General features: G+C 38.3%; 1 protein-coding gene across 11 annotated transcripts in view; it reads left to right on the forward strand.

Annotated features, from left to right (window-relative positions):
• Positions 1–7,541, forward strand: part of ptprc (protein tyrosine phosphatase receptor type C) — a 68,687-nt gene extending 61,146 nt beyond the window's left edge. For all 11 annotated transcript variants that reach the window (XM_066648390.1, XM_066648391.1, XM_066648398.1 and 8 more), the window contains 11 exons: positions 840–965; positions 1,274–1,431; positions 2,485–2,620; positions 2,741–2,887; positions 3,252–3,342; positions 3,580–3,713; positions 3,924–4,058; positions 4,167–4,289; positions 4,595–4,749; positions 5,553–5,688; positions 6,511–7,541. In XM_066648390.1, coding sequence (XP_066504487.1) covers positions 840–965; positions 1,274–1,431; positions 2,485–2,620; positions 2,741–2,887; positions 3,252–3,342; positions 3,580–3,713; positions 3,924–4,058; positions 4,167–4,289; positions 4,595–4,749; positions 5,553–5,688; positions 6,511–6,828 — 1,659 coding nt within the window. In that variant the 3' untranslated portion in view covers positions 6,829–7,541. The remainder of the gene's footprint in view (positions 1–839; positions 966–1,273; positions 1,432–2,484; positions 2,621–2,740; positions 2,888–3,251; positions 3,343–3,579; positions 3,714–3,923; positions 4,059–4,166; positions 4,290–4,594; positions 4,750–5,552; positions 5,689–6,510) is intronic.
• Positions 7,542–23,191: the final 15,650 nt, after the last annotated feature.

The following is a 23,191-nucleotide window of genomic DNA, read 5'->3' on the forward strand; positions in this document are numbered from 1 at the left end:
ACTAAGGGTCCTTGGTCAGCCTTGGAAAAACAACCCCATAGCATTATCCATCCTGCATCACACTTTACAGTTGGCACATTGCAGTCAGGCAGGTTACATTGCAATGGCATTCACAAAAGCCAGACTCTTCCATCAAACTTCTAGGTAGAAAAGTGTGATCCATCACTCCTCAAAACACATCACCAGTGCTCCAGAGACCAGAAGACTTGGCACTTTATTGTGCTTAGTGAGGTAAAGCTTGCATGTAGCTCCTTTGCCTTGGAAACACATGCCATGAAGCTCCCGGTGCCTGCTTTTTATGTTAATGCCGAAGGAGGTTTGGCGGTTACTGGGCCAGCAGAGCTTCGTTGACATTTACGTGTTCTGCTCCTCAGCATTCTGTGACCCCACTTTGTAACTTTATGCAGTCTGCCACTTCATGGCTGAGTTGCTGTGGTCCCTAAGTGCTTCTACTTTTCAATAATGCCACGCCATTTATTGTGAAATATTGAGGAGAAAAGAAATTCGGTGGCACCCTATTATAGTGCCACACATTAACTTAGTGACAATGATCCACTCTTTCACAAATGTTTGTAAAGACAGACTGAATGGCTATGGGCTTAATTTTATATGCCTGTGGAAATAGAACTGAATGAAACACCTGAAATCAATTATTTGAATGTCCCAATACTTTTGTCCATACAGTGTATCTGAATCATAAATAGACCTATTCATATAGTGTCTATTTGTCTATCTGTCTATTTTCCACACTGAAGAATTTAGAGCAATTTGAGTTTCGCACACTTACAAATTCATAAAATCAAAACAAAACATTTGATGGATGCTCTTTTCCTTCTCAGAACAAATGTGCTCAGTACTGGCCATCAGTGGAGAGGGAAACAGAGATTTATGATGATTTTGTTGTGAAGATCAAGGGAGAGGAGAACTGCCCAGATTACATTATTCGCCGACTGACTCTGATGAATGTGAGTTGAATTAGCTTTAATTATTTTGTTAATTATGTACAATAAGTTAAAATTGATAGTTTTATTTCCATATTGTAAAACATTCCCTGTAAATATTATTTACTTCTTCAGAATACAGCTTTTCACCTTTGTTGAAAAGACAATTTTGTATCTACATATTGGCTAAGAATTGGAATAAGCAATGATTTAAATAAAAATTCTAGAAATTTAACAGATTGATTAAATAATTGTTTAAAGGTATTATATTCAATGCATGTCTGTTGATTAATTCACAATCTTTTTGGGGCTTTGTTATTTAACCTTTGTAGCGGAAAGAGAAGACAGTAGAGCGGGATGTCACGCATATCCAGTTTACGAGCTGGCCTGATCATGGCGTGCCCGGTGACCCCGGCTTGCTCCTCAAGCTACGCCGCAGAGTCAACTCCTTCAAAAACGTCTTCAGTGGACCAATAGTCACACACTGCAGGTAGGAGGAACTCATGATTAGCAGCACTCACCAAAAAGCAGTGTGAACTTCAAATCTCAGATTACCCAATATATTGAAAACTCAGATTTTATACTTATTCAGATTGATACATTTAGGAAAAGCACATTTACACATTTAAATACACAAAATGTATAAAATAACCTTTTATAAGGCTGCACACTGGTACTGCAGGTAATGTTGCAGTCACACAGCTCCAGGGTCCTGGGGTTGTGGGTTCAAGCCCCACTCCGGGTGACTGTCTACGAGGAGTTTGGTGTGTTCTCCTCGTGTCCACATGGGTTTCCTCCGGGTGCTCCGGTTTCCTCCCACAGTCCAAAAACACACGTTGCAGGTGGATTGGCGACTCGAAAGTGTCCGTAGGTGTGAATGTGTGTGTGTCTGTGTTGCCCTGTGAAGGACTGGCGTCCCCTCCAGGGTGTATTCCCGCCTTGCGCCCGATAATTCCAGGTAGGCTCTGGACCCCCCGCGACCCTAAATTGGATAAGCGGTTACAGATAATGGATGGATGGATGGAAGGCTGCACACTGGTACTGCAGGTAATGTTGCAGTCACACAGCTCCAGGGTCCTGGGGTTGTGGGTTCAAGCCCCACTCCGGGTGACTGTCTATGAGGAGTTTGGTGTGTTCTCCTCGTGTCCACATGGGTTTCCTCCGTGTGCTCCTGTTTCCTCAGATGGTCCAAAACCACATGTTGGCAGGTGAATTGGCGACTCAAAAGTTTCCAAAGGTGTGAGTTAATGTATGAGTCTGTGTCGCCATGTGAAGGACTGGTGCCCCCTGCAGGGTGTGTTCTGCCATGTGCCTAGTGATTCTGGGTACTCTCTGGACCCACTGTGATCCCGAACAGGATAAGCAGCTACAAACAAAGAATGAGTGAATGAATCACCTTTTAAAGTGTAGTAGAGATAAGAATGTGCATATTTATTAAAGGCCATTCACTTCTTACACATCAATACAATACAATCCATCAGTGCTATTTTACACGCCCTTTTGTGTTCTAAAACCTTGGTTGAGCAGTTTTACTTGTCTTTAGTGCTGGAGTTGGACGCACAGGCACCTACATCTGTATTGATGCCATGATAGAGAGTCTGGAGGCAGAGGGCCGTGTAGACATCTACGGATACGTGGCTAAACTTCGCCGCCAAAGATGTCTCATGGTTCAAGTGGAGGTAAGACAGCAGCTACAACAGCCTTGTTTTGTCTTGTGCAGTGTAACAAGATTATCGACAGTACTTCCTTTAATATGCATGTGTGTTGTGCGTGTTTGTACGTCTGTGTTCTTCATCCAGGCCCAGTATGTTCTGATCCACACAGCTTTGATTGAATATAATCAGTTTGGTGAGACAGAGATTTCCCTTTCTGACTTTCACTCAGCGGTCAACACTCTGAGACAGAAAGAGGGGAATGAGCCCAGTTTAATGGAGATGGAATTTCAGGTGGGTGCTTCCAGTTTCTCATTACTTTATAGGACTTGTATCTCAGTTATCCATATTTACTGTAGGTATGTAACAATTCTTACCCAATCACCTGATTTCAATTATTTGACCAAAACATCGTCATCATTTTTAAAACAATTTTAAAAAATCAGTATCGTGATAATGGTTATGTTCTGACTTATTTACCTAATGACATCATTCAGTTAACCATAATATGTTCTTTACATGAATCATTTAATCATTCTTTTATTAATAAGTATATGACTTGGACTGTAGCTGCAACTGTTTATATAGCATTTAACCATGGCAAACAGAGTACACATTCAGAGTATAATCATAATCTTTGCTTTTTTTTGTAATGCAGAAACTTCCAAAGTTTAAAAAGTGGAGAACAACCAACACAGCATCCACTGAGGAGAACAAGAAGAAAAACCGTTACTCTTCTTTAATTCCCTGTGAGTGTCAAGAGCTACTTACAAAGTTAAAGGGACCATATTTTTAGTGATTACTGAGTTTTTCCATTAACTAATAGTTTCTCTATGAGTGTTACATTGTTTGTATATAACAGCAAATTCTGATGGAACAGTCCACAACTGGATGCATTTTTCGACTTAAGGCTATAAAAGCGAATAGCCTTGTTAAAGGGGCCATATTAAGTTTTAAATATGATCTGTCATTTTCTTTTATACCAGATGACTTCAACAGAGTCCTGGTTAAACTGGAGGAAGATGACAGTCATGCAAGTGATGCAGAAGAAGACGAGGATTATTCTTCAGATGAAGAGGACGAAACACCCACCAAATACGTCAATGCCTCTTATATTGATGTAATTATTTTTATACATGTTTTAATATTATATATGTTATAATTTTGTGTATAATCCAAATTTAAAGCAGTTTTAAACTTTAATGATTTCTTAAGTAATCATCCCAGTTTCCAGTATGCTAACATATGAAATACATTTAGTTGAAAATTTTGCCAAATTTCTATGCTTGTTTACACACATATGCTTGTTTACACACACAAACTTTCTTAGGGATACTGGTCTCCAAGAGGCCTGATTGCTGCACAGGGACCTCTCCCAGACACTGTTGCAGATTTCTTGCAAATGCTCTATCAGCATCGGGTTAAAGTTGTAGTCATGCTCTCAGATTGCTCAGAAAATGGACAGGCAAGTCTTTCCTACATCTAACATACAATATTGTGTAGCTAACATCTATAGCCCTTTTTACAACTCTATTTTGTGCAAGCATTTTGTTTTTGTATGTTGCTCCTTCAGGAGTTCTGCGCTCAGTACTGGAAAGATGAGAAGACTGAGTTTAGTGAGATGGTGGTGGAGGTCAAAGAGACTGAAACTTTCCCTACATACATCAGACGAAGCCTAGAAATACGGCACACAAAGGTAACCAATTCACGTGGTGGCATTTTTTTATATCTGATATATACACTTCCCACTATTATGCTAGATTGTATGCAGATATTGGGTACGACATGAACCAGTCACATTCTCTACTACATGTACAATATCTGTTTATTTGCTGAATTTTACACATCTTGGAATAGAATACCACTTTAAATGACGCCTGTATAAATGTTATGGCAGTTATATGTTTAAGCTCATCAAAAGTATAGTAATTATATGCACAACATGTGCAATAATTAAGTTTATCCAGAACTTTCACTCATAGTTGTTTATGACTCCTGCAGAGAAAAGAGAGCCACACAACGGAACAGTACCACTTCCTGAAATGGGCAGGGAATGAGCTTCCAGCAAACCCTTGTGAATTGATTGACATGATGAGGAGCATCAGGCAGAATGCTGGCTGTAAAAACAGGAGCGTACCTGTTGTAGCACACTGCAAGTGAGTGTAACTTCTGAAAAAGCTGTAAAATAACATCAGTAGGGGGAAACACAACAAATCAGTTTCAACCCCTCAAGCAGATGCACCTGGTTGAGGACAAGCAAAATAAAAAATGTTACAATATTTCAGCAGCCAATTAACTCTAACCAAAGGAGATTAACTACACTGACTCAGCATATAGCAACTATTCTGTATGTGTTTTGTAATTTACTGTGAAGCTTACTGTTGTAGCCCACTGAAGGTGAGTATAGCTTCTGCCAAAGCTGTAAAATAAATACACTGCATTGATACTGCTCTGATAAGAACTGTGCTTTTGTGTAGAGTCATGTGCTCATGTACAGCTGTGATGTCATAATATTGCAGGTGTAGGCTGTCTACATACCATCATTTCATAAAACATATGAAACAATCTAATATTAATAAGAAGTGTCAAAAGTATCAGTGCATTGTACATTACAAGTGTGGAAAGTGGTGATCAGACTACAGTGAATGTGAAATGTTAAGTTTAAATCTACAGTAATAATATTGACTAAAGTGTGTTCTACTTTTTGGTTTAATTGAAATTCTGTTTTAGTTTCTCTAACATAAAAAAAAAGTTTGGTTCAGTTACTGTTGTTCCCCAAATTACACTTTTTACTGAGAATAGTTTTTTTTTTAAGTAATTTAAGAATTGTACTAAAATAATTATCAAAATTGAGATTTACGTGTGTCTTGTTTAATTTGTAATAGAATTGTAATCAATGTAAAGATTTCCCTCACTCATACGAATACATCCATTTGTGTGTGTTTTTCTCCTTCATCAGTGATGGATCCTCACGTTCTGGGATCTTCTGCGCTCTGTGGAACATTCTGGAGAGTGCAGACACAGAAAAGTTGGTGGACGTGTTCCAGGTGGTCAAAAGTTTGCGCAAAGAGAGGCCGGGGATGTTCTCCAACTTTGTACGTTTTCAACATTGGTTTAACCATTTGTTTTTGTAAATGGATGATAAAAATAGGTCAATTCAGAATGAAAATGCTACTTCTGGTGCGTAGAATAGCAGCTTATGTAGAGTAATAGTGCAATTTATTGATAGCAGCAAATGTTTTTGTGCAAGAAGCTGAGGTAGTTCTGGTGTAATCATGATGTAAAGTGCAAATACATCATGATTACACCATAACTACCTCAGCTTCTCGCACAAAAAAAATTGCTGCTATCAATAAATAAATAGCCATATCTTATCTAGTGTAACATCGTGACCCTAATAATGAAGGTAAAGGTGTTTTACCATACTCTATTTGAGCAGAAGTACAAAAGATGCAGCTCATTTGTTTTCCACTGGGTCCATTTTTTCATTTTATGAACTTATGGAACTGCACTGCAAAGTCTTAACATCTTTGTAAATGCATCTATCAGCATAGGAACAGACGTTTATGTGCTGTTATTTCTCTTTTTGAATTATTTTAGAAAAAATAAAGAAGTAAAGCTTCAGTCCGTGGTGGGACCATTCATAGAGTGATATAAAGATTCTCGCCAAGAAAATATAATCAAATTAAATAAAAATGTAAAAGAGCATATTTTAAAATATATAGAATATTAAAATGTAATTGAGTAAAGAGTACAAAATCCATCTATAATTTATCACCTTACATGTCCTTAAATAAATAGTTACTACCCATGTCTAAAGACATCCAGTACATCCAGAAAATATAAGTCTGATACTTAGAGATACAGGTGCCGGCTGCCATACATTATGTGTAATACTCTGCCCTCTGTCTGAACAGGAACAGTACGAGTTTGTCTATGCGGCTCTGGAGAAGGCGTTCCCTGTGCAGAACGGTGAGGTGAAGAAGGCTACAACTTCTCCTGACACCGTGCAGGTCATCAACGAGGAAACGCCACTGATTGGTGATACCAGTGAAGACCAAGTGGGGGCAGCAAGTGAACAGCAGACAGAGCAGAAGACTGACGCTGTGGCCAGTGGGGTCAGTGAGTCTACTGAGTCCAGCAGCCCCAGCAACCCCAGTGACTCCAGCGACCAGCCAGAGAAAACCCCCAGTGAAAGCACCACCAATGGTCCTACTGTGACTGTAGAGGTTTAAAGCTGTAAATGAAACTTCAGTGTCTTTTTATGTTATTATTTTATTATATTTCAGTATGTCTAAAGCATAATGTTAAAAGCTGCCTTAATGGTATTTCCTTAGAATACAGTTTCCTTGCTTTCAAAAGACGTTTGTTGCATTGCATCTAACTTTTTCTAAATAAAATGTACAATGTTGTATGTGGTTTTAATTTTCCAGTGGTCCACCCTAGCATACCTCTGTAAAAACTTCTTTGCACATTCAGTTCTAGAAGGTTACTTATATGTCTTACAGGTGCAAATTTGACATAGTGTCAGTGTGAGTTAATATTTGTAAAAGTATGCTCCAGAGTTTAGTTTTGATTGGTGTATTTTTTTAAAACCATGTGTGAATGTATTGTAAATTCAGTTTGCTTATATTTGTTGTATTATCTAGAACATTTTTATATCCGTATCTAAGTTATGAAATGCAAAATGATAGAATGTTTGTGGAGAATGTATTGGAGAACAGAGTATGAATATATTAAAGGCAAAGTTTAGTTCGCACTACACTGTTGTCTTCAAACTATTATACATTTTATTCTATGGGTGTGCATCTTGTTTTTTATATTTTATGGCTTTCCACAGTAAGCTTCATTTACCTCGGCAATTAATAAACCTTTCAGTTGTATTCTTTTGCAGCGAACTTGTTCATCTGTGTGATAATGAGCATCTGTCAAAATAAAAAGCTGGTTTTCAAACTAGACCAGTGTAGTTATTTAAGGCTAGTCAGGTGTGGAGGTTCCTTCAACTTAAATGGGTTTGTAGGACATCCGCAGGTTTTACATCTATATATCTAAATGCACCAGATGTGCCAAAGTGAAGTGGGTTCTTCTCATGAACCATAAAATACAGGTGCAGAAACCTTGACTCAAAAGTACAAAATAATTCTAAATAATTGGGATCTCATTGCAGATCTTGGGCATGTAAATGCTGTATATCTTCTATTACACACCCGTGTGTACCCTTTTCAACAGGCATTAAGTGCTATAAAATAATAGTTATTTATTGGAAATTTACAAAGCTTCCAGACATTATTATTACTCTGAAGATAACCTCTGCTCTAGGTGTGTTCTAAGCTGTTTAGTGAAATCTTCCAGCAAATTGTTTTTATTTGAATTAGGCCCTATACAATTTAACAATCTTTTTGATCATAAAATGGTGACCCTCAGTAAAGAAGCATGTCAGGTTAAGCATTAAAATGAAAATGTTATCTGTGAAAAACAAATCCAATATTTGAATTAAAAATGTAATATTCATTTGCATTTTGGTCTCAAAAAAATTAATTTGCAATCTGGTGAACTTGTACAAAAAAATTACAGATTTAGATGTTAAATTAGTATTATGTTCAAATTAAACATAGACATTACATGTTTTTGTACTGAAAATGACTGAATAATGTGTGTGAACAAGCTGTAGGAAGAAGATCGACGTATTTACTGCATGTGAAAAACAGTCGAATTTTAAATAGAATTTTTCCCTTGTGTTATTATCCTGTTCGCACACCTTGTATTTGTTGTGAATGAATGTCACCAGCAGAGGTCCGCAGAATAACGTACAACAGGGCAATAAGTCTACTTCTGAAAAACGGGTGGAAAACAAAAACGGGCGGGGTGCCAAAAGCACAAAAGGGGGGCGAAAAATATGAGGGAGGTCATATGTGAGAGAGAAAAACAATGCAATGAAAACCTAGAAAACGGAAATGGGTGGAAATAAATCTGGTATAAAACGGAACTGGTGGGAATTGAAAAGGTAAATTATATAGGATTTTAACATATGTTTGCAGTCTTTATAAACCCAGTGTTTACAGATACAGAAGGAAGTTGTTACTACTGCACTATTAAATGCCACCTGGTGTAAAATTCCTTTTAAATTAGTTAATTCCTTTAACAATTAACTAATTGATCTTTTAATGGCTAAGAACAAGCTCTATGAAAGTGTCAAACAAATAAATACAGTGGAATTTGAGTTCCTAACTTGTGTTTATTGATAGTCAGAAAACATGTTATTTCTTACTAATTCAAGGAATAAGGTTTAAAAGACCGTTGGTTCCCCCCCCAACGGTGTTCGGAAACTCTAATAGGCGTCTTGCCTGTGACGTAGACGGTGGACAACAACTCTAGAAGTCGCACTTAATTTAACGCAAAATGACGAAAAGGTGTGTTGTTTTTGGCTGCAATCATTCAATGTACAGTGGGACATCTGTGAACAAATGACCCAAAGATCCCAAAATATCCAGAAAATGGACTAAATCTGTCCACTTTAAATGGGCACTTTGGAAAGGACCATCCGCTCACTCCGTTATCTGTAGCTCATTTCACTGGCGCTTTTCCAACAATATGGACATGTAAGGAAACCAACGAAAGGTGTTCAAGAGCCTCTGTAACATGGAGGTAAACAGGGTAAGGACACTCACTTCGCCTGTTTTAGTTGGTGTTAGTTAACGTTAGCTTGACTCGCTAAACTCGGTGGCTCAGATTATACTCGGCTACGTAGCTGCATTACGGAGGTTTATAGTGTCGGATGAATTCGAGTTCGACTTCCATCACATTTACAAGAATAACGGTACCTCTACATTTGAGTTTAGCTTATTGCTAGGCTATTGTCATGAATAATGTTGGTTATTTAGCTAGATACTGTCATAACAGTCAGTCATAACGGTATTTTACCGCGGCGTTGTTCAGCTGTTGTCCACCAGTGACGTCACGGTTGCGTTCAAGAATTTCCGTAGCGAGCTCGGGTTTTTCCGTCAATTGAATACAATTGTCTGTTTTAAAGCAAATTAAGCTGCTATTTTCATTTTAATTCATACTTATATATGTCAGTAACTAAAATAATGTGGAATATTCATGGAGGTCCATTAAGTGGTGCTTAGCGTTTAAACCGACTCTTTTCACTGAATCGAGTCAGTTCGGGACATTCACTTCTCTGCTTTCAGAATTAAATCAGGCCAGACTGATGAATCCTGTTGAGTCGGTTCACTTGAGAGCTAAATGGTTGTATTTTCGATTCATTTAAGTGAACACACCGAAAGAACCGTTTCAATAAAATCGACCGACTTGTCGTTACAGCTTTAATACTTTCAGCCGGTGTTCTCCTGTCGAGTTGTACTACCGTCTCTAAGGTCTACGTGTGCTACCATTGTGTACTTTTATAAGTTCAACTGAATAAATAAAGTAATGTGGACAGGGCACCTCAACATTGCATCACTCAACATGTCACTCACGCGTATGAAACATTTCACACACTCCCACCCGCGGACACGTTCAACGCTAATCCACCTTCCAACATCTGTTAGGACTGTGAGAGGAAACCGGAAACACAAATAGTGAAGAGGGCACCGACTTCATCAGGGACACGAGGTGAGAATCAAACACAAAACCCACTGATAACTGCAATGCACCAAACATACGTTAGATGGCGTTAGAGGATAAGACAGGTTCCACAAAGAAAAGCCCGCTTTTCTACACATCCTCCTGCGAGAACCGTTTCTGGACTCTCTAGCTTCTTTCTGTATCGGTTTGGTGATTTTATAACAGTAAACTCAGATTGTATCAGCGGCACGTTTTACATGAATAACACTGCAGTGCACCAGGGAATATTTCAGAGAAAAAAAGTCTTCATTTTCACTCATTATACTCAGGGTGGTTACTTGACTCGAGTAAATCTAAGAGTAGCTGAGCAAACAACAGAAAGTAGCAGCCTAAAGTACTAAAAGAGCCTCCACTCATCTCCAAAGACTTTTCTTCACCGTCTTTTAGAATCTGAGACATCTAGGTCTGAACTATAAAGTCAATATAAAGGCTCAGAGATTCTGTATTGAACCAATTTAATCATAACCAACCCCACCTAATGGTTCATTAAGAGATTCATTTTATTCATTAAATAAAATAAAAAATAAAATTATAAATACTAATCATCATTTATTTTTGATACTTTATGGTTTTATAAATGATTTCTTTCTGCAGTGAATAATAACCTCTGGAACCTCTTAATTTAACCTTCATCTAACAGCAGAGTAACAGACGTTTATTAGATATGAACTTAGTCTAAAATTAAAAAAGATAAACCTCAAAATTTAGGGATGTGAACATTCACAAAGCAGCAGAAACTCTGCCATTAACAACACGTAATTTAATTTAAGGGGACGTCTGTGATTCTGTGCAAATGCTGTTCTCTGTTCAGAATCTCTTTGTTTTTTAAGGTGTAATGGTATGTTGGAGGGGGAAAAATATGACTCTTTGTACGTGGCTGAAGTTTAACTTGCCTGTAAGTTCTGATACGGTTTGAATGACCACAGAAACTCATTTGTAACATGCGGTGTTAGTCACTCTGCAGTTAGCCTTCTCTTGTACTTGGAGACATTTCCACCTTAAGTAATCTGAAACAGCATAAATGAATCAATATTACCCAGCTTTGTAGTAGGATTAGAGCAAGTTCCTCATCTTGATTCATGCTTCAAAAATTTGGCGTTTCCTCCATTGTCTAAAAGAACTGCATTTACATTAAACTGGAGACCTAGCAAATGTTGAGGAGACATCCTCAGAATTTTTAAAATGTGTTTTGTCATCAAATCATAGCACAGAGTAAACCATAGCTCTGATGTATTTGCCGCCATTTGCTGCTGTAGCATCTTCCCCTCTTCTGCTAGAATAGATGCTGGAATATTGCTGGCACGAGTGGATGGCATTCATTCATAATAACATCAGTTAGTTAAGGCACTGATGTTGTTAGTCCTTGATCACAAATATCATTCCTGCTCATCCCAAAAGCACTGAATGTTGTGTTATTACTCAAGAGAACTAATAAGACAGGTATACAGTACTACAGACATATAACTAAAGCTTAAAGAGAATTCAGAGCTCACATAAACACAGTAAAAGCATTGTGTGTGCATTTTCAACCGCGCTAGAAATGTAAAACCAAGCCTTTCTTTGTGGTTTCATGCGTTTTATACACACTGTACACAATTCCCCTTTAATAAATCACCAGTGCCAATGTGTGGATGTGCATTTGCATTCAGCTGCCACACATAACTCCACCCCAGCATACAATTATCATATCATCTTTCTCCACCAGCTTTTGTGTTGAGTGAAGGCTGTGGCAGTGATGCTGCTGTGGGTGTTACCCACTTTTATAGCTCCTAATATACACTAATATAAAGCTACATACTGCAAAGCTCAGTATATGCCATACCCCTATGTCACATGCCATACATGCGCCCTGCCCTATCTACTCTGGCTCTATGTAATTAGGGTTAACTGCACTGGGAGGGGTTTACTCAGCCATTACTGCTAACTTTAGCCACTCAGGATCTGGCCTCGTGCCCTTTTTCCCTGCTACTCTCAGCTCTGTTTTTCTTTTTCTGTAAGATGTAGTTAATATCTGCCACCAATTATGTGAAGCAGAGGCCGTTCTCTTCATGAGAAGGATTTTGCGATTCTGCTGGAAAAGGTCATTCATGTGCAATTATTCTGCATTTCGTAGTCATAGTGTACATCTTTTCAAATCATTGCTCAGTTAACCTGCTTTAGTAAATTGTAAAAAAAAAAAAACAGATTCAAATGCGTATATCACTATTTTTCAGATTTAAATAAGTTCTACATGAATAAAATATAATGACAAATCAACTAATATCAAAAACTAATATAAAAAAATGTAAATATAAGGCGGCACGTGGTGCAGCCGCTCCGGGTGACGTTTGGTGTGTTCTCCCTGTGTCTGCGTGGGTTTCCTCCGGGTGCTCCAGTTTCCTCCCACAGTCCAAAAACACACGTTGGTAGGTTGATTGGTGACTCAAAAGTGTCCGTAGGTGTGAGTGAATGCATGAGTGTGTGTCACCCCGCAAGGGACTGGCGCCCCCTCCAGGCTGTGTTCCCACCTTGCGCCCTGTGATTGAATGAATGAATGGATGAATTTAAATAAAAGGCAAAACTTGTTCAATGTATTTTATCTGAATCAAGGGAAAATCCAAATTTACAAAATTACGTAAATATTAATAAAAGATGAATATGCCTGCGGGTTAATAAATGAAATCAAATCACAATCTTTTTTAAATAAACAGATAGATGGATAGATAATTATATAAATTAATTTTAAATTTAATTTATCACTGGTAATCACTTTACCAGGTACTGTTTACTTTGGTTTAAATTTCAGAAAAGCTGTACAGACCAAAACAGGCCAAACAATTCCAGCTTTCTCAGATGTTTAAGGCTTTTATCATAAAGTAGTAGCACATATGAAGTATGACATTATTCAGTGTTTATATAAAACCACTTGATACCATCATAGACTCAGAGACCAACCTATAGTTATATAATTCACTGCATACAAGTAATTCATTTTTCAATATCTGAATTATTTAGCATTTACTTTCTCTACACATTGCCTTCCACTATTTTCAGAACATTTGCTTTCAGTGTTTCAAAAATCAGACTTAGACAGTGGTTGAATTTTCTGCTTCTCATTGAATTGAAGTCATTCCAAACACAGTGTAATGCTGAGTCCAGCAGGTTCATTGATTTTTTTTTTGGGATAAAATCTTTTAATACTGTTGATCTGATGAGGATTGTTTTGGTGGCCTACCAGGTCCTGCCCAGTTATGAGAGGTCCTCACACACACAGTGCTTTATATCCGCATAATGCCCCAACCCTCAGTCTTAATGGAGAAATCCTAACGTTGTCGAGGACAGGAGACAGCAGGACTGTATCAGGTGAATTGTGATATAGATATTTAAATTACAGCTGGTGTGGAATTGCACATTGAACAACACACATCCACACACAGAGCCACATAGCAAAGCCCTACATTCCTTTCTAGCGAAGGCCCGAAGGCACAGCAGTGGTACATTATGGCCAGCCGTCTCCTTTACAAAGCTCAGGACTGGAGTGGCCTAATAGATTCCCCCAAACGTCCAGTGACTCGCCATTTTCTGTCTCCGAGAGGTGTGAGCAGGCCTGCTGTCATTTCACATCTTTTGCAAAACGAGTAACGTCTCACGTGACTCTCAGCCAAGGCCCAGACTGAGCATTATCATGCAAAAAGAGAGGGTTTTTTCCCTTTCTACCCACACAAAGAGATTACATATCTCCTACAAAAGATGTCTTCAACTGGGACAAAAACCCGCACAGTGTAGGGCTCAGGCTCTGTGCCCTCATACAGTCATGTTTTGTCTGTATTGCTTCACACAGCTGGCAAATCTGCATCTCTCTCTCTCTCTCTCTCTCTCTCTCTAACAAACATACACATCCATCCAGTGTTTCAGTCACTCATAAAGCACTGCTTTATTTTGAATCTGAGGAGACCTATAGACTTCTGTTGATTTTACATACATTTAGTCAGTTGTGTTGAAGCTTCAATGACTGGATTCATTCACCCCAGACAAACACAACTACTGCTGTCCATTCAAAGTTACTCTACGTCCACTGACTGAAACTCAGAGTCACAGCAATCCAGCAGCAGTTTGTAATTTTTGAGCATATTTTCTTAATTGTGGCTAAAATTCTTTTATTCATTTAGCGTTTGTGTAAATAAAAGAAAATTTTTGCTTAATAATAAAGACAAAGATGCTCACAATTGTAATAAATGAGTGTGAAAAAATTTAAATTGTGGGAACAAATTAAAAATGACGAGTATTTAAAAAACACACCTACAATTTAAATAACAAAAGAGCCTGACTTGAAAATTTTAGGAACCAATTAGTAAATTGTGGGCCTCAATTTAAAAAGAAAATGCAAATTATTTTTTTCTTCCCTGGGCCTTTCTGGAGCATCATACTTTTTTCCTTTATTTTGGACAAACCTCCATCCTTCCATTCATCTTCTGTAACTGCTTCAGCCTGATAGTGGTTACAGTGGGTCCAGAGACTAAGGGGAATCACTGGGTACAAGGCAGGGCTTTTAGACAAATACTAAATCTTATAAAAACTTGATTTTAAGTTAAATAAATGAATTATTTCTTGCAAATATTCTTGAGTTGAAGTCAAATGTTTAAGAAAGTAAGTGTAAGTATCTGGTAAAAATGGAGCTACTTACTGTGCAGCTCAGATTTTTTTAAAATGACCTACTGACCCCAATGCTGGCCACACACTCTATGAGCATTTACAGGTTTTAAGTGAAGAAATAAGGCTAAAGTGGTGTATGAACGATTACTGATCTGTGGTCTCAAAGATGACGAAATGCTACAAAAAGAAATGCTGTACATTTCTGTTCTTAATGAAAAGCGCCATAGTTGGTGTTGCACAATGGCTTAGTGATTGAGCTGGGGGTGAATGGTACGTGGTGCTGGACTAATTCCTGATTGTGTGTATGGTGAATGGGTGTGCCTGGCAGGCTGACTGTCCTAAATAACTGTGACGCTCTATTGCACGCCTCATTGTTGCCTGATAACACAGCACCGGGACAGCCGCCGCCTCCACCCCCAAACACACCAATCAGATTCCACCCAGCCACAATATAATTCCCCATGTAGGGGCCATTTATGAGGCATTATGGGAGCACTTTAAAATCTCATTAGACGCTACAGCTGTACTTCGACACTGCATGCTGATTTTAGCATTTTTATTAATTCTGCCGGGTGCAGAGCAGCACCCCACCACCAACACTCCCTCCTTCCACAGCGAGACGAGCCTTGTTTCGCTCGTTTTAATGCAGCTAATTCTAAACAGAGTTAAACGTAGAGATTCTCACAATTGCGTAACAGACTCCAAAAAACCGTGAGCACAAACGCATAGTTTTTTTTTTTAAGATAAAGGAATTTTCATTCAGACAAAAATATTAAAGTCAGTCATTTTTGTTCATGTAAAGCATATATATGATTTATTTTAGTTATTTATTTTTTTGCCACTGGGACAAGGCTTAATATAATGGGACACGGTATGTGTATGACAGTGTATAAAAATAAATAATCACACAGTAACCTATTTTCCAACTTACAGTTTCATTCATGCCCTATATAAAAACAACACAGCTGCAGTGGAAATGCACTGGAAGATAAATGCAAAAGCATTAACGCCCTTGGTTTTGCATATCACCACCATCAGAACAAACTCTCTATTTGATATATCTCTCTTTTCTCACACAGTTTGAAATACCATCTGTACGTAGTAATTTGTGAACGTTTTATAAATGGACCTAAGTATGCATTGTTTACATTGATGCTCATTCTAAGTTAAGGGTATTTTCAGCTCATAGTTTCAGATCATTATCACTGGACAAGTTTCAGTGCAGACTTCTGTAGGTTTGCATGCAAAATGTCTTAGTGCACTTCTCAGATGTCAGCACTGAACAGAAGCTCACAGACTGTTGTAAGATAAACAGGCCATGACTGATGTCTCCACCTCTGTGTTTTACAGAATGTTAGTGTAATCTAGTTGGAATTCTGTTCTAAGGTTTTTTACACAGATTCTTCCATGAATTTGATGTTGTGTTGAATGTATTTTTATTTGAAAAGAATATAATGATTTAAAACACTTATAAAATGTACCTATGGTTAAATAGTCTGAATATTCTGGAGTATAATCATTTCAAGGGTAAAGAAATGTATATTAAGTGTCTAAATAGTTTTGGATGCCACTGCAATATTTATGTATCACAACAGATGAATAATAAAGCCACTGCCATACCTAACTACAAAAAGAGCTCAGTTGCTTCCCACAGTGAAGATGGCCTCTGTTTATGTGGATTCTCTGTGCTGCATGTGAAGTGTGAATAGCAATCGTACAGTATTTTCTCTATCTGCTGTGTATAGTGAAAACCCACTGAGTGTAATTAAGGCTAATGTGTCAGGGATAAAGTCTGCTGGTGTGCCGTCCATCCGTGGGGGAGGTGGACACACTGGGACACTTTGTTCACACCTGATATTTTTGGAACTCTCTTGTTCCAGCATGAGAAGGGGAAAAAAGGAGAAGAAGAGGACGAAGAAAAAACTGTCAATGTTTATGTGGAAACCTGGTTGTGGAAATTCTCCGGTCGTCCGAGTGAAGAATGTGGCGGCGGGTATTTTTAAACACCACACAAACCTCAAGGTCTGTACTTAGAGGGGGTCATGCGAGGCAAGATGGAGGCATGCCATATGAAAGCTCCCTCCCACAGACACACACAGGCGCGCATACACACATAGAGTCCCACTTAAAAAAAAAAAAAAAAAAAAAAAAAAGATATTTACATTTGCAACTTTTGGCAGACGCTTTTAACAAAAACAACTTTGAGTCAAAGTCTCTTACTGGTGTAGCGTGGTACACTTACCAAGACAGGGCATTGAACCCTGGTCTGCCAAGGTTTAAAGTCAGCAGTGTTATCCACTACACTACACTAATTTAATTTACTGATATAACTCATAGCTAATTATGTCCTGATTTGTCCCACCAACAGTTCTCTACTGCTCCAGTCTCATTTTCATTTCTGCATTATCACATCCAGTCTTCATCTTAACTAATTGATTAATTCCAAGGCTAACAAATTTGTTCAAATTTTTTCCTATTGTTACCCTAAAAGCATTGTTTCCCAACCACAACTGGGCCACAAAGCGCCGTCTGGTGGTCCTCAGACCAGTATAAATGTGTGTCAGTGGTCTGTACTTGGTCTGTGATGGCCCCTTGTCATCAAAACCAATGTGAGAATGATGGATTTATATAATATTTTCAGGCATTAAATACAATGCCCCATGATTCAAAAATGCAGTTTCATCAGTAAGTCTATTTTTGCACATTTACTTCTAGAAGCAAACACACATGTCAAATACAGATCAAAATATATAAACTGTAAAAATAATTAATTTCTTGATATTTTATATTGGGCTGCACAGCAGGTGGTGTCACAGTCACACAGCTCCAGGGGCCTGGAAGTTGTGGGTTCGATTCCCGCTCCAGGTGACTGTCTGTGAGGAGTTGGTGTGTTCTCCCTGTGTCCGCGTGGGTTTCCTCCGGGTGCTCCAGATTGGTGACTCAAAAGTGTCTGTAGGTGTGAGTGAATGCGTGTGTGTCTGTGTTGCCCTGTGAAGGACTGGCGCCTCCTCCAGGGTGTATTCCCACCTTGCGCCCAATTATTCCAGGTAGGCTCTGGACCCACCGTGACCCTGAACTGGATAAGCACTTACAGATAATGAATGAATGAATATTTTATATTCATTGATAACTGTTGAATAACTGTTGATAACTGTTGTCCAAAGGAATCTTGGGAACAGAAGGGAAACAGATGTTTACATTTTGAGTGAGATTAAATAAGGGAAAGATTTGTTTCCAAGTCATTTTGGAACAATTCTATTAGTTTGTTCATCATGAAATTTTGACACAATATAAACATCCATCCAACTGTGAAGGGAAGGCACCAAAATGGGCTAAAATACATTACTTAAAAGTAGCAAAAATCTTTTTTTGTTTCATTGGGGGTTTGAGAGTGAGAAGGTTGAGTTCCTCTGCACTAAAGAGATGCTGCTGAAGTCTTATTGTGTGCCTCTTTTCCCAAAGAAAAAAAACACACACACACACACACAAATGTGGATATCATAAAGTTTCAGGATTTATGTTTTGTGATCAGTGACAGCGATGTGGTTCTCTACACAAAATGTGTGTCCAGTGTTGACTGTATGATAGCAGCCCTGTGGGAAAGTGACAGTGCTGCCTCTTCCTGTCTGAGTTCATTTGTTTAGAACACATTGTGTTAATTCTGAATAATGTATTTGTGATGTGTTGAATATAAAAGAGCATCCCTCATCCCACACTTTCTGCCTTTTTGTAATTCATACTTAGTTTCTGTGGCCTTCAAAAAGCAGCCTCTTGGTCATCCTTCATAAAGAAGCAAACTTCAGTGGTCCACACATGTCCAGATATAGACATAAGTGAATCTTGTCCAGAGAATCTGAAGAAAAATAGCAAATTAATCCACATGTTTAAGCAATGAGTACATTTGGATAGGGCAGACCTAGATTTGCAATGATAGGGGCACAATTTCTTTTTCACAAGGAACCTTTAGGTTGAAGCATTAGTCAAGTCAAGTCAAGAGAGTTTTATTGTCAGTTCTGCATATGTACAGGACATACAAAGGATTGAAATTACGTTACTCTCCTCTCCAAGATGCAGTAACATTTAACAAAATATAGACTAAATTCTACTGAGCTAAGTATATAAATATAGGAAAGTGAACAAACAGAATACAAGTGCAGGACAACAGAAGACAAGTGCAGGACATACAATACCAGCGGCTCACTGATAGACATACATGAGACAATGGGACACTGACTGAAGACAATAACCTGATTTGGAGGTAGGATACTGGATGTACAAAACAGTATAAACAATAGTGCAAGATAATTGTAATAGAAGGAGGTAGGATACTGGACGTACAAGGCAGAGTAGACAATAGTGCAAGATAATCGTATAAAAACTAAATAAAGTGAACAAGTGCATACCGGTTCTATTGAAAAAGTCACAGTTATGTCTGATGAGGAGCTTAAGTGACAATACCAATATAAAGAGAACCGGTGTCAACAGTAGTGCAAATGTATACACAGAACCGGTGTCAACAGTAGTGCATTAGTCCTGCTCCTTAATTTGACATAGTGAATTTGTAGCATTAAACAAAAGAATAATGCTAAAATTTGTTAGTAAATAAAAAAAATGATTGTGTCAACAAGGACAAAAGTTAAGTAAAAAGATATCTAATCTGATATCTAAACATGCTAAAAGATAGCTAACAAGCAAATATAACTAGCAAGCTAAGCTAAATTTAGTTAGCAAAAATTATTACCAGCCCCCTCCATGGTGCACTCAATAATTCCGGGTTTGCTCTGGATCCATCGCAACCCTGAACTGGATAAGTGGTTACACATAATGAATGAATGACTGAAAATTATTCCCAATGGCAATGATGTAAAACGTGGATGGAACAATACTGATGGGCCAGTGAAGGCTGTAGTCCAGTTTAGCTGCTTAGTAACAATGGCACATTGTTAGCAATTACATTTCTTGGTGGAATCTGTGTTAGTTGATATCAATACTAACTGAACTGCTAAAGGTATTACGGGCTTATTTTAGCTGGTAAAATTCTTAAAAGGAGCTCCAGAAGTTAACATAGTTGTCTGGGGTCTTAATGAAATATCTGTGACATGCTTTGGTCAAAATACCACAAAGATCGAACAACACAGCACCACCTTTCTCACTCTTTTTAAACATCCCTGTTCAGAATGAATTGTTATAGTCCTTTAAATGAGAATGAGCCACAGCTCAGTTCAGAGTGAGTGCCCAGGAGTGAGGAGCGAGGAGCAGAAGCTGGGGATTTGAGCAATTTTGCTTGGTTGTTATGCTATTCCTTTCTTATTTTTGTCATAATCTATAATATTCCTATTTTTCTGTGCTTGTTGTTTTTGTTTCACAACTTTTAACCTACTCTTTAACAGAAACGCAGGTCTAGTGTCACGATTGGAGGTCATGCAATTGACATAAGAAGACAACTCAATTTAAACCATGTTTTCTGACAGTTTTTCCCAGCTTGTAAATTGGTAGGAGTTCTACATCTCCAAATGAATGTGCTAATGTACTCAAAATCACAATACCTGTGATAGAATCACAGTAATGCATGTCCTTTTTTATTACTTTAATAAGCCTGTTACAGACAGTGGACCTATCAGTTATTTATAAAGCCTCTTTACTTGTGAAGCTAGCGACGAGGTTATGCCCTTTGTCAAAACATTATATGGAGCACTGAACATTGACTGGGTCACTGCTGCTTCCCCAACATTTGGATTCTTTTATGATGGGGACAATGATAATGCTGTGATTTTTTTCTCTGAAGCTGTGCCTCAGTAGTTGGATTGTAATGACCTCGGAGGCTGACACGTGCACAATGGTGGTGAGTCTGTGTGTGAGGAGATGTTCAGTGATAGCGCTGTGCTGAGAGACATGTGCAGGATATTGGAGCAGACACTTCCCTGTTCTCACTGCACCGCATAAAATCACTCACACTCATTCTGAGGCATGAAGGAGGAGATGAAGAGATACGCTGCAGGGAGCCGTGGTGTGGATGAGAAGGATGCTCCACACCACAGCTTTCACACTATGATTTCTGTAAGATTTACAGCATCTTCCTAATGGACAAAACCATCCAAAAACACACAGAGGACACATTCAATATGTGCTAAATATATATAGATATTAAAACAATGAAAATAAAAACCCCTGAAAGATATTAAAGGAACACTAGTATTTTTACCTTAAAATGACAGCTTCAAAATGATTGTGATACTTCTCCAACCTGTGATAGGGAGAATTGCACCTCTCACTGCTCTCCGAGGCTGCTTCTCTAAAAACTACATTATGCAACTTCAGAATCACAGGGCAGGGACGTCTTATGAGAAATATAGCACAGTTCCCCCGGTAAGGACATTATGGCAGAGGCCGCAACAAGTTATCAGAGGGAGCTAGGAGCTAGCTAAAGAGTGAGAGAGGTGGTACAAGAGTTAATACCACACTGTCTTTATTTAAGGGACTGAGCTGAGGTGGTACAAGAGTTAATACCACACTGTCTCTATTTAAGGGACTGAGCTGATGCCTTATTCTTGTTGAATTAATGAGTCATAACATGTTGTTCTTTCTTCATGTGTTGCTGTGTTCATTAATGAAAGTTTTATTGCCAAAAGTGATATAATCAGGTTTTTGAAAGTTACAGATAAGTGAGCCATAGTTTGCAGCTGCTAACTTTAGCTTGATAGCATTTTAGCAGTGTTATCCAGTTCGGTGTAGCAGTGGGTCCAGAACCTATTCATATTGCAGGATATTGCTGCAATATACTTTTACTTAGGCTAAACATACTAGCTAGTTATTCAGCCCCTACTACACTTTATCTAGCATTCTCATTGCTGACGTACTTGTGCTTCATTACCCTTAACCTCATTTGACATTGCTATGGCCACTTACACCTCCAGCATGCCTCTCAAACCACATAAGGGGCCCTCTGCAAAACCCTGAACAATTGTGACAGCCACAGCCAAGGGCTCACCGTCCCTTATCACAAAACAGTATTACCAACAAATAAAATGAAGGGTATTAAAAGGTAATTTTTTTTTGCTGCAGTAACTACCTTTCTGGACAAGCATTAGATTAGATATTAGATAATTGTTGTGAGGACTGGATTTCATTAAATGACTGCAATAGTGATGCAGTGTTAGATTTTTAGTTCTGGATTACAAACACCACTCCAACACATCTACGGCATCAATTAACTGAACGGTAATAAATCACTCCAGAAAATACAGTTCTGCTGTTTCATAGCCCAGTGCTTAGGGAGCTTTATACTGGTCTGGCCGAGGGCTGATCCTTGCTATAAGCATATAAGCAGTGGCCCAGGGCCCCCAAGTCACTAGGGGACCCCGTTCACATTTAAGGTTTTTATTTCATTTAAAAGGGCGTCCATAAACATCTATCCACATTTTGAATCGAAAAAAAGAATTGTATGTTTGCAGATTGCAAAGTGTGATTTTGAAATAAAAGACAAACAAACATATTTCAAAACAGGCAAGTCCACCATATCATTTTGAGGGTCTGTGTATCACAGATCATTATCACATTCTTTAGTAGCCATAGTAAGTGACCTAATTTACATGCAAAAATGCTTCCATATGTGTACTACATACCAGTGCATTTATACTGGCATGTGATGCTCATATAAATGAGCAGTGACCTTTAAAGTAAGCATGTGAACCGTGCCAGGGCACATGATGTTTCTGCAACATATGTCGCTGCTGACATGCTAACTTTAAACAAGGCTAAACACTAAACGTCCATGTATAAAAGTACTGCATTTACGTGCAGTTTGCCAGTTTATAACTGATTAAAATCCATCATGCTACTGATGATCCTTATGCTCAATGAGATTAAAATTGGACGTGCTGCAGATGTACGCGCGTTGTATAAATATTTTCTCTTGGAAGGTGTGAGCGAGAGACGACTAATGGTTCAGATTTATGCACTTCATTGATGGAATCTGGTGTGGGTTTAGCTCCATTTACCTGCTTGTGTGTGGAGTATTTTGAATAAAAAGGCAGTAATGTGTGTGTTGGGGGAAATCCAAGACATTATGTGAAATAACTCAAGTGCTCTGAGCCTGCAGTTCAGCAAAATGAAGTGCCTTTTTGAAAATAATGAAATAGGCTGTTACTTTAACTGTGTCAGACATGTTCTATGCTGGAAAAAGGCAGTGGATTCAGAGGAAATGCAATTCAAGTGAGGTTGTTTTACAAAGAAATATAGTGTGATCAGTGTCCACAGCACTGATCACACTATATTGCTACAGCAGTATGTGTGAAAAGTAGTGAAGAGGCAAATGCAAAACTAAAATGCTTATTGTTTCAA

Source organism: Hoplias malabaricus, chromosome 16 (genome assembly GCF_029633855.1).
Source record: "Hoplias malabaricus isolate fHopMal1 chromosome 16, fHopMal1.hap1, whole genome shotgun sequence".
NCBI lineage: Eukaryota > Metazoa > Chordata > Actinopteri > Characiformes > Erythrinidae > Hoplias > Hoplias malabaricus.